Source organism: Geotrypetes seraphini, chromosome 11, assembly GCF_902459505.1.
Source record: "Geotrypetes seraphini chromosome 11, aGeoSer1.1, whole genome shotgun sequence".
Classification (NCBI taxonomy): domain Eukaryota; kingdom Metazoa; phylum Chordata; class Amphibia; order Gymnophiona; family Dermophiidae; genus Geotrypetes; species Geotrypetes seraphini.
In genome coordinates this window covers 18,653,744-18,666,101 of record NC_047094.1, presented here as the reverse complement: position 1 = coordinate 18,666,101, position 12,358 = coordinate 18,653,744, and the positions used below count along the sequence as shown (strand labels likewise).

Below are 12,358 nucleotides of genomic sequence, written 5' to 3'. Positions count from 1 at the left end.
AGCGGAAAATAAAATCAATGGAAATCAGCGGTAGGACTGTTCAGAATGAATGTGGGCAGGAAGAGAATGCCAAAGATGGTTAAACCCCACTGAGCTGACTATTTGCCAACAATCTTAAGCAAATTGTTTGTCTGAATGTTGCTTATGATCGCCACGCCACTGTCCGATTAGATCCTTGTGCCTTGGTGTCCCTATGGAGGATATAAGAGTACAGTCCTCCACAGTGGGTTGATTCTGTGGTAAAAAGAAAAATATTTGGACTGGTGATTTTGCTTTTGTATTGCTGATCTGTTTTCTAATAAAAAGATTTACACACACACACAAAAAAAGCCTGATATACCATCTTATCAAAAATCAAAGTGGTTTTACAAAGTTTTTTTTTAAATAAAAAGGGACAACAAAGCAATCGAAGACCGACTGACAAACAATGATTTACTGGAACGAGAGGAGACGGGGCGGAACTACAATATTTAGATAGAAAAGAACAGAGAAGGGAAAAAAACAGGAGGGGGAAGTAGGAGCGTCAGCCAAAGTGGCTGAACTAGCGTAAACTTAAAACATCCTTAAAAGGACGATCGTGATTTCTGATTTTTCTCTGGCAGATTCCCAGAAGATGTAAACACGTACTCTGTAGATCAGCAGTTTCTATGGGGGAGGTCACTCTTGGTGACTCCTGTACTGGATGCAGCAGTAGACTCGGTGACGGGCTATTTCCCAGAAGCAATGTGGTACGACTATTACACGGTAAGAGGTGGTAGCGAGGCGAAATGATTTCACATTTTCTCAGGGCTCACTGTTTTCTGTTCTCCTGTTCTCTCTTGCTTCTGTTCCACGGTTGGAAGCTTTTGTGGAACACAGCTACCCTTGGGCTCCATTTTCAAACAATCTACCCAGCTTAGATTGGGTTTCGCCTGATTAAATTGCCATCTTTGAAAATCTGGATCCGTTTTACAGCCATATTCATCTGGCCAAAGACACAGGCTATACAAATTGAACTAGTCAAAAGGGGCCAGCTGTAGGTGCTCCTGCGGCATTTCTTGATTGTAACCAGTTAGCAGGCTTCTCGGCACGAACCAGCTAAGGGCTCGATATACTAAAAGCACAACCGCCTTAATGGCTCCCAGATATTTAGCCAACAGATATTTCATCAGACGAGCATTTGACTGACATTCAGTGAATTGTGTGCCACCACTGCTGAAACTAGCTGGGTCCCCGGCATGCGAAGCCATCAAAGGGTACCAGCACCCCCTCACCCCGGTGGGAGCGGCAGCCAGATCAGAGCCAAGAGGCTGGCTGAGTGCCTGAGTACATCCGGCCGAAAACGGGTGACCCCGAAATGCGGGCACCTTTGGTGCAGGTAATGGCTGGAGAGGGAGTCGGAGGTCCCCTGCTGCTGCCGGTGGGGGGAGCCGGCCAGGCACGAAGGAGTCAGCCATGGCCAGACGGGCATTTCACCGAATGTCAGTCAAATGTCTGTGTGGTGAAAAGTCTGTCTGCCAAATGCCCTTTGGCAAAATGTTCGGCCACGCCATTAATACGTATTATTTACCGCAGGCCCCTTTTTATGCAGTGGGACCTATTTACTAACAAATCACATTAATGGCATTAACACAAACTAACACAGTAGTAGAACACCACAGTAAATCTGGTTTGATTTGATTTATTACATTTGATATGCCGCTTCTACATAAGTATTAAGCGGTTTACAATACTAACACAATTGAAATGAGGGATAGAGGTCTGCACGGGAATGGGGATCGTGGGAATCCCCCCCTAGCCCACGGGACTCCCACGGGGACCCCCCTCTGGCCCACGGGACTCCCACGGGGACCCCCCTCTAGCCCACGGGACTCCCACGGGGATGGAAGGCTTTGGAAGCAGGGTTCGTCCATATCATATAATGGACACGTCAGCCTTAGTAAAAGAGGGGGTTTATAAGTTAATTAACTGAACAGAAAACAAAAAAAGGGTTCCACCAAAGAGATTCCACAAGGAAAACAGCAGCACAAACACAAAAGAAACTGGAATTGATGATCCTGTCAGAAGTAATTGCTGCTTTTTATGGGGACGGGCAGGGATGGAGGCAATTCCTTGCGGGGACAGGTGGGTACGGAGAGGATCCTGGCGGGGACGGGTGGGGACGGAGAGGATCCTGGCGGGGATGAGTAGGGATGGAGAGTATCCTGGTGGGAACGGGCGGGGATGGGTGGGATTTCTGTCCCCGCGCAACTCTCTAATGAGGGATACATTTTCAGAAGAAGAATATCCTTCTCTGTCCCAGCAAGCTCGCAATCTAGTTATATTAAATATGGAAAAGATATTTAATGACATGCTAAAGAGATATACAGAGAAAGAGGTGTCCTGTAGGTACAAAAAGGCTGAGCAAATATAACATCAAAGCATAAATAAAAACAGAAATTAAGCATCCCTTCAAAAAATAAACCCCCGTCACTCTCAAACTGTTTTTTAAAAATTCTTCTTCTTCTTCTTTATTCGTTTTTGACATCAAATACATAGGGCTCCTTTTACGAAGCTGCATTGGCGGCTTTATCGCATGCTTTTTAGCGCGCGCTAACCCCCCACGTTAGCCGAAAAACTACTGCCTTATCAAGAGGAGGCGGTTGTGGCTAGCGCGGCCGGAAAATTAGCGTGCGCTATTACGTGCGTTAAACCGCTAATGCGGGTTCGTAAAAGGAGCCCATAGTACAAACCTATGAACAATCAAGTAATATAACACACTGCACTCTATTCCTCCCCCCGCCCCTCCTGGATGCGTATAACAATCTTTCATGAATCAAAGGGAAATAATGTTAATAATAATATTAATAAATCACATTCATAAATTAAAATCATCAAAGCATAAATAAAAACAGAAATTAAGCAACCCTTCAAAAAAATAAACCCCCGTCAATCTCAAACTATTCTAAGTTTAGCCATTAATTTAGAGCTGCAGTAGCAATCCTAAATTTCCCCAGCCACCCCTCAGCTTCCCCCCCTCCTGGCAACTGGTAGATTTTATTTAAAAGAGGGTCTTCAAGCTCATCCTACCTCCATTTCAGTGCTCAGCCTTAGCTCCCCTCCTTCCTGTACAGCATCTGATTTTAAAAAAAAACAAAACCCCAACCCAAACAAAGTAATGAGGGAGGGCCGATCCCCAGAACCCCCCCAAAAGCCAATCCTCCAAGCTGGTCTATTTTTCTCGGAGCAACCCTGAATGCCGGGTTGGCAGGAGAGAGATTTTAATCTTCAGGCAGCTCAGCTTAAGGGTGACTTCGTGATGTGGGGTCAGGAGAAAGAAGAAATTTTATTTAAGACTACGATTTGGGTTTTTGCCAGGTACTTGCGACCACTGTTGGAAGCAGAATATTCGTAGTGGGCTAGATGGACCATTGGTCTGACCCAATTCTTATGTTTTTATGCATCCTCTCAATCCGCTATCTAGCTACATCTAGATCATCACATTCTCACTGGCTAGAGGTGGCCAGATTTGGGGCTGAAAAACTGTAGATTTTGATAAAAAAATGAGGAGTTAAGATGAATTTGAATATGAATGACTTTGAAACAATATAGGCTGATAATGAAACCATGCGGAGGAAGGCTACAGAGTGAATTTTCACCATAGAGTTTTCTAGTTTGAAGATCCATTTTCTAAATTTGAGGATATTGGATTTAGGTTGGAGAACAATTGATTGTGGTCTGTAAATCTAGGGTTTCATTGCATCACAGGAATGGAAGAACGCTCTGCAAAACTCCTGAGCTGATTTCATTGTTTCCTCCTAATCTCTCAACTATTTGTTCCTCAGTCTCCATCATCATCGTCACCTTTTCTTTTTTTCTTCCTGCCTCTACAGGGCTCAGAACTGCTAAGTGGTGGAGAGAGCTTTACATTGGAGGCCCCGCTGGACCACATTAATGTGCATATCCGGGCAGGTGCTGTCATTCCCACACAGGTACCTGATCTCATGGGCTATCACCAGTGCTTCTGGCACATGAAACTCATTAATGGGATTTGTTCAAGGATTATATTTATGTGCCCTCTTCATTGGTGGAGGGCGTCATTTCATTTGCATGTTTAAAATCTGACTTTTCTCCACATTCAAACTATTTCCAGTAGCTCACACTAAAAACTGGCAGCCCCCTCTCAGTGGCAAGGGTAGAGGTGCCCCTCACATCTTTTCCGCACCCCCCCCGCCCCCCGTCTTTCCTTCCCACCCTATACCTCTTTAAATCTTCGCCAGCGCGAGCAGCTTCTCCAGCCTGCCGCTCACACTGACGTGGGCTTTCCCTCTGATGTCACTTCCTGGCCCCGCAACCCGGAAGTGATTTCAGAGGGAGCCAGGCCAGTACGAGCAGTAACTTGTGCTGGCGAATATTTAAAGAGGTACAGAGGGCGGGGAAGGGAGGGTGTGGGCATGGCATGAGGGGGGCAGAGAGGTGCCAGCGCCCCTACCAAGTCGGTACCTGGAGCGATCTGCCCCTCCCCCTCATGCTTACTACGCTGCTGCCTCCTCTCTGCTGCTGATTTTTTTTTTTTTTTTAATTGAATTCTTTATTTGCATTTTAAAATTGACATCACAACAAGTCAAACAGGAAAAAAATATTGTGTAGGTGAAATACAAAGACCCAAATTCTTTATGGGTAATCTCTGCTGCTGATTAAAACCACAACTTAAAGTTGTAAAAAAAAAAATCCCCTGGGCTTCACCTTCTGCTTCCTCAAGGCCTCTTCTTGACAGCATATTGCAGAAGCCAGTAAGAAGGAAACCAAATCAAACAGAGTCTGATTCACTTGCCTTTGCATTGCTTCTTGGCGTGATGTCACATTGAGTAGGGTTACCAAACGTCCAGATTTACCTGGACATGTGTTCTGTTTAGAGAGTATGTCCGGGCGTCCGAACAGCTTGTCCGGGTTTTGAAAAGCAGTTCGCGTTGGGAGGGGCATCCACGCATGTGCAGACGCTCTCCCGCCTGATGAGCAGGCTGAGGGGAGTGGGCCTAGGGGCGAGGCTGGGGTATGGCATGGGCATAATGGGGCGGGGATGGGTGGAACTGGATGGGCCTGGGGGCAGGTCTGTGGATCCAAATTTTACCTACGTAAAATCTGGTAACCCTAAACCTTGAGTGTTGCATTCAATTCTGGTCACTGTATCTCAAAAAAGATAGAGTGGAATTAGAAAAGGTTCAAAGCAGAGCAACCAAGATGATAAAAGAGATGGACAGGCTAAAGAGATTAGGGCTTTTCAGCATTGAAAAGATGACGGAGGGGGAGATATGACTGAGGTCTTCAAAATCCTGAATTGTGTAGAACGGGGTGGGTAAAAGTAAATCGATTTGTTACTCTTTCAAAAATTACACAGGAATACATTCAAAACAAATAGGAGGAAATATTTTTTCACTCAAAGAATAGTTAAGCTCTGGAACTCGTTGCCAAAGGATGTGGTAACAGTGGTTAGTGTAGCTGGGTTTAAAAAAGGTTTGGACAATTTCCTGGAGGAAAAGTCTATAGTCTGCTATTGAGACAGGCATGGGGAAAGCCTGGGATCAGTACCATGAAATGTTGCTACTATTTGGGCTTCTGCCAGGTGCTCATTACTTGGATTAGCCACTGTAGAAACAGGATATTTGGACCATTGCTCTGACCTAGTATGGCTATTATGTTTGTTTGGTTTTTTTTTTTGCAGATTCAGATTCATTTATTAAAAATTAGATAAATATTTTATGGCTATTATGTTTTAATGCAACTTCTCAATCCGCCATCTTACTCTATCCCTCCTAGGGTTACTAGATTTTCTGTAACAATTTCATGGCCCCGCCCCCAGGCCCGCCCCGTTCTGACCGGCCCTGCCCCATTCTGACCCCAGCCCCGCCCCCTCAACCTGTTTGCTTGTTGGGAGAGCATCGGTGCATGCGCTGCTGAGATGCGATGACATCACACGCATGCGCACGTGTGCGTGACATCACCACGTTGTATCCGATGTCGCTGCTAGTTGGAAGCTTTTCAAATCCCAGACAAAGTGCTGGACCCCCAGACATGTTCTCGAAAAGGAAGAGATGTCCGGGAGAGTCTGGACATCTAGTAACTCTAATTCTGCCTAACTCTTAGCCCTAATCGTCTCTCCATGTATTTATCAGTATGGGGGGTGGAGCCTGGCTAGAGTGACAGTAACCAGCCCACTAACTGGGTCCTACCTTTACCTGGGTAGTTATCCAGGTACTGGACTGAATATCACTGGTTCCCGGATAAATGCAGGTGGCCACATTATGCCTAGTTATTCAATATAAGGGTATAAAAAACTTTTGGTGGCTGGTGCCGACTGCCGTGATTTGAATATTACCCCTCCTATGGTTCCTCAACATCAGGGGTGCCCAAAAGGTCGATCGCGATCGACCAGTAGATCGCAAAGGCAACGCGAGTCGATCGCAGAGCCCATCCCGGGCTCCGCGATTGACTCACGTTGCCTTTGCATTCTCCCCATTCCCTGACGCTGTAACAGGCCAGAATGCAGAAGTGCTGGACATACCAGCCTTCTCCCCTCCCCCCAACGTTAATTCTGACATTAGAGATGAAGTTCCGGGCCAGCCAGTCGCTGCCTGGCTGGCCCAGAGCATCCTCTCCGATGTCAGAATTGACGTCAGGGGGGGGGGGGGGGAAGGCTGCTGGCCTGTTACAGCTTTGGGGGAGAACTCAGTGGCAATGGCGGCTTGGGGGCCTGTTCCCAGATGACGATTGCGGTGGCGGCTTGGGGAGAAAGAAAGGACAGTCAAAAAGAAAGACAGGGAGACAGAAAGACAGACAGGGAGACAGACAGAAAGAAAGAAAGGGGGAACAGGGAGACAGACAGAAAGAAAGAAAGGGGAGGGGGCAGGGAGAGAAGAAGAAAAAGATGGGGGAGGGAATGGAGTGTGGCAGGGGGCAGGCAGTGAGAGAGGAAGAAAAAGTTGGACAGTTAGAAGAAGAAACTGCAACCAGAGACTCATGAAATCACCAGACAACAAAGGTAGGAAAATTGATTTTATTTTCAATTTAGTGATCAAAATGTGTCCGTTTTGAGAATTTATATCTGTTGTTTATATGTTGCACTATGGCCCCCTTTTACTAAACTGCAGTAGCAGATTTTAGCGCAGGGAGCCTATGAGCGTTAAGAGCAGCGTGAGGCATTCAGCGCAGCTCCCTGCGCTAAAAATCACTATCATGGTTTAGTAAAAAGGGAAGGGGTATATTTGTCTATTTGATCTCTTTGAAGAAAAAAAAAACTGAATATAAATGATAATTAACATTTTCTCTGCGTACAGTGTGCTTTGTGTTTTTTATCATTTTATTGTTGGTAGATTATTTTGACTTGGTCATTTTAAAAGTAGCTCGCAAGCCAAAAAAAGTGTGGGCACCCCTGCTCAACTTGATGTCCTCAGCTGCTGGTGATTGCAATGCTGCCCCCTGCTGTTCAGCTTGTTAGGGGAAAGGAATTTTCAGAGGAAAAAGTAAATTAGTGATCAGTATTGTCTTGTAGAAAGTTCCTATTCTTCCACGTGAACAAGCTTATGTTTATGTAATTTCTCTCCAGAAACCAGGCACCACAAGCTGGGTGAGCAGTGGGAACCCCCTCAGACTGACGGCAGCTCTATCCCAGCAAGGGGTAGCCTGGGGGGACTTGTTCTGGGATGATGGAGAGAGCCTGGACACATTTGAGAGAGATGATTATTCTTATCTAATATTCAATGTCTCAGAGGTAAACAGAGCTTATGCCTTTTCCTTATAGAAGGGCCAGTGGGTGTGAGGTTTAGGGTTGGGAGGAGGTGAGCAACAAATATGCTTCAAATCCTAAATAAGAAGGTTGTTTTCTACTAGTCATGAAAACATTTTTGGACATGGTTCGAATTCAGGGATGGAAAAACTGGAACCCCTTTCGGAGTTTGGCTACTGAAGATATTGGGAATAAGAATTAGAGCTAGGGGAGTCTTTTACTAAGGTGCGCTAGCCGATTTATCACGCTCGAAATATTAGCGTGCGCTAAATGCTAATGCGTCCGTAGAATATAATGGATGCATTAGCATTTAGCACGCGCTAAATTGGCTACCGCACCTTAGTAAAAAGACCTCTAGATTTCTCTACCTGCCGCGAAGGGTTACGGCGCTAACCGGGTCCGCCCATCCCCACTTAATCTAAGGCCTGATTGGCCAATCAGACCTTAGACTTAGTGGGGATGGGCAAACCCGCTATGCCTAAGGCCTGATTGGTCCAGGCTTCTAGAGCCTGGGCCAATCAGGCCTTAGGCTTCGGCGATATGGGCCGGGAAGGGGCGGGCCCGCCTCATTTCGACGAGGCAGGCCTGCCGGCTGGACATGCAAGACCCATCTGGCCGTAAGAACAGGTTTGGTGGAGTGGAGGTTTGGGGGTTGTTAGCGCCGGGGGGGGGGGTGCGTCTTCGGGCCGGAGGGATTGGGCACCCTCCTGCCAGCGATCGATATTGTCGGGGGGGGGAAGATCGGTAATGTCAGGGGGGGCGGTCGGTAGTGTCGGGGGGGGGGGGGCGGTCGGTAGTGTGGAGGGGGGGCGTCTTCGGGCAGGAGGGTTTGGGCACCCTCCTGCCAGCGATCGGTCAGGGGGCCACGGCCCACTATACTTATAGCGGCAGAGAGATCCCTTGCCGCGATAAGTGTAGCGGGCCGTGTCTAATTTAACCCGATTCTCTAACCTGTGTCTGTAACATGGACGCCGGTTACAGAATCGGGGTTTAGTTTAGGCCGATTCTGAATAGGACGCCTCTCCCGGGCGTCCTATACAGAATCAGGGCCTAGGTGTCTTGCGGGCCTCGCCTTCAATATAGGCGGCCTGCCTGGGGAGCATTTTTTTAAAAAAACGTGCATCCCGATTGGCTGATGAGACAGCTGTAGGACGCCTACAGCTGCCTAAAATCGGGACGGCACTTTTCAGAATCAGGGCCTCTGTGTTCATCCCATGCTTTTTTGAACTCAGTCACAGTTTTACACAGTTTTGTCTTGCGTAGGGTACATTTGCACACTTAGAGCTCCTTTTACGAAGGTGCACTAGCGTTTTTAACGCACGCACGCACCGAATTAGCGCGTGCTAGTCGAAAAACTACCGCCTGCTCAAGAGGAGGTGGTAGCGGCTAGCGCGCGCGGCATTTTAGCGTGGCTATTCCGCGCGTCAAGGCCCTAACGCGCCTTCGTAAAAGGACCCCCCCCCTAATATTCATCCGTATGACATTTTTATTTCTTCTAGTGTCCTATGTCACTCTCATATCACTGGCAATTTGGCCAGTAATTTGTATCTCTTTAATTTCTGATTTCCAATACTTTCATACCTTTTTTTTCTTTTCAAATACCATTTAGTGGGCACCATTCGTCTGGTCGCATAACACACATTAATACATAGGGCTCCTTGTACTAAGCTGCGTTAGGGCATTAACGCACGGAATAACGCGCGCTAGACGCTAACGCCAGCATTGAGCTGGCGTTAGTCCTAGCCGCATAGCGTGGGGTTAGCACGCGCTAATCTGCTGCGTACGCTAAAAACGCTAGCGCACCTTAGTAAATGGAACCCATGGTTATATTCATTTATTTTTTTGGTTTGTTTTTGTTTTCAGTTCCAAAACTTGTCTCTTTTCCCAGGAGAAGAGGAGACTTAGAGGGGATATGATAGAGACTTACAAGATCATGAAGGGCATAGAGAGAGTAGAGAGGGACAGAAAGAGAGAGAGAAAGGAAGGGAGACAGAGAGAGAGAGAGAGAATGAGAGAGAGAGAGAGAGAGAAAGGGAGAGAGACAGAAATAGAGAGAGATAGATAGAGAAAGATTGGAGAAACTGGGACTCTTTTCCCTGGAGAAGATGAGACTTAGAGGGGACATGATAGAGACTTATAAGATCATGAAGGGCATAGAGAGAGTAGAGAGGGACAGATTCTTCAAACTTTCGAAAAATAAGAGAACAAGAGGACATTCGGAAAAGTTGAAAGGGGACAGATTCAAAACGAATGCCAGGAAGTTCTTCTTTACCCAACGTGTGGTGGACACCTGGAATGCACTTCCAGAGGGCGTAATAGGGCAGAGTACGGTACTGGGGTTCAAGAAAGGATTGGACAATTTCCTGCTGGAAAAGGGGATAGAGGGATATAGATAGAGGATTACTGCACAGGTCCTGGACCTGTTGGGCCGCCGCGTGAGCGGACTGCTGGGCACGATGGACCTCAGGTCTGACCCAGCGGAGGCATTGCTTAAGTTCTTATGTTTATCCAGACAGGAGAACAAAGATTCTTAAACAATGCTTACAACTTTGTTGAACAGAGCATAGGATATTCATGGACTGCTAACTTAACCCCTTCCCACCCACCTCATATACAGAGATTGCAGCTTCCATGCATAACATTCAATCCTTGTTGTTGAGACTAGCAAAATGACCTTCTGCTATGCTGTGAAAAGGGGAGCTTTAGAAAATTACTAAAAGACGCAGCTATTTGTTGATGCCTTTTTTTTAGGTATTTCTGACAAAGTTGATAAATTAACCATGATCTTTTCACCCACATTGTGGTATGTTTTGAAGATTGTATTTATGTTTATTTTACCATGTTTTCAACTACAGTGGTACCTTTGATTACGAGCATAATCCGTTCCAGGAGCATGCTCGTAATCCAAAATGCTCATTTATCAAAGCGAGTTTCCCCATAGGAAATAATGGAAACTCGCTTTGATACGTTCCCACCCCCCCGAGGCCAGCGGCGCTGCTCTATTCCCCCACCCCACGAGAACCAGCATTGCTCCCCCCGAAGGCCCCCCCTGCGATCCGGCACCCTCCCCCTGCGATTCAGCACCCTCCCTCCCGCGATCTGGCACCCCCCCTGCTGTGATCGGGCACCTCCCCACCGCGATTGGGCACCCCCCCCCGCCGCTTCTTACTGTCATCTAGACACCAGCACCGGCATGTCCTGTGCGTTGGTGCCGGTGCCCAAAGATTGGCCTCCTCTTCTTGCTGGGCTTTGAGCATCTGTGCATGCTCAAGGCCCAGCAAAGAAGAGGAGGCCGATTTTCGGGCACCGGCACCAACGCATAGGACATGCCGGTGCTGGTGCCGGTGCCCAGATGACAGTAAGAAGCGGCAGGGGGGTGGCCAATCACAGCGGGGGGGGGGGGTTGCCGGATCACAGGAGGGAGGGCGCCGGATCGCGGGGGGAGGGGGCCGGATCGCGGGGGGCGCTGCTCGCAAATCAAGGCACGCTTGGTTTCTGAGGCGCCGATTTTGCGAATGTTTTGCTCGTCTTGCAAAACACTCGCAAACCGGTGCACTCGTAAACCGAGGTACCACTGTATTTGTTTGTTTTACTATGGGCTCCTTTTACAAAGGTGCGTGCGCTAGCCGCTACCGCCTCCTTTTAAGCAGGCGGCAGTTTTTCAGCAAGCGTTTGCTATAGTGTGCGCTAAAAACACTAGCACACCTTCGTAAAAGGAGCCCTATGTGCTTATTTTTATAGATTGTGTATGTAAATCTTGTAAACCGTTTAGTTTTAAACGGTATATAAATTTTTTTAAATAAATACAATTATTTGTTCACTAATATTCTAGGTCCCCTGAGGAAGGTCCCAGGGCTGTGGAGTCAGTAGTTAAATCCTTCGACTCCGACTCCTCAGTTTCTGGTACCCACGACTCCGACTCCAGGTACCCAAAATTGTCTCCGACTCCAGAGCCCTGGTTTTACCGAAACACGGCCAGTGTTGGGTCCATTCAATACAAATGTGGATAGTGTTTTTATGTTTTCTTGAAGAAATAAAACGAAGACCTTGAACATTGTTTGCTTCCACATTTCGGTTTGGTTTGCCATTTTCAATGAGGAGCAGGCCGGAAACTAATGCTTTGACGGACCGCAGTTTTCCCACCCACCCCCACTCTAATTCATTGTGACCCGTCTTCTTGCTTGTAGAACACTTTCTCGTCCCGTGTCGTTCATGCCAACGTGGAAGCCACTTACATCGCTGTAGAGACGCTGACTGTTCTGGGAATCAAAAGCAAACCGTCAAAAGTCATTGTCGATGGCAAAGAAGCTCCTTTCTCCTATATGGAAAACCAGGTATGAACCTTCTCACTCCATGCATGTCAAATTTTATGCACAAGCCCAGAGAAGAATTTTTTTAAAAAAACTTTCTTTGTATTAAATTCCAAAACAAATTTACAAGCAATTAACACTTGACCAGGAAACAGGATAAGTTCATATCTTTCTCTTAAAAGAAAATATGAACCAAGCTGGAAAATAAATAACTGTGGCCTTCGTTCAGCAGGCGCCATCTAGAGGCGTGCTGAATTGTCATTGCGCTGAGTTATCGTTGCGCTCAATTGTCTGGCGCTCAGTTATC

General features: G+C 47.0%; 1 protein-coding gene across 1 annotated transcript in view; it reads left to right on the top strand.

Moving 5' to 3' along the window:
- The window catches only part of LOC117368825 (lysosomal alpha-glucosidase-like), a 51,663-nt gene that overhangs the window by 37,112 nt on the left and 2,193 nt on the right, over positions 1–12,358 (top strand). The window contains exons 16-19 of the mRNA XM_033962559.1: positions 603–744; positions 3,852–3,950; positions 7,562–7,726; positions 11,929–12,075. Coding sequence (XP_033818450.1) covers positions 603–744; positions 3,852–3,950; positions 7,562–7,726; positions 11,929–12,075 — 553 coding nt within the window. The remainder of the gene's footprint in view (positions 1–602; positions 745–3,851; positions 3,951–7,561; positions 7,727–11,928; positions 12,076–12,358) is intronic.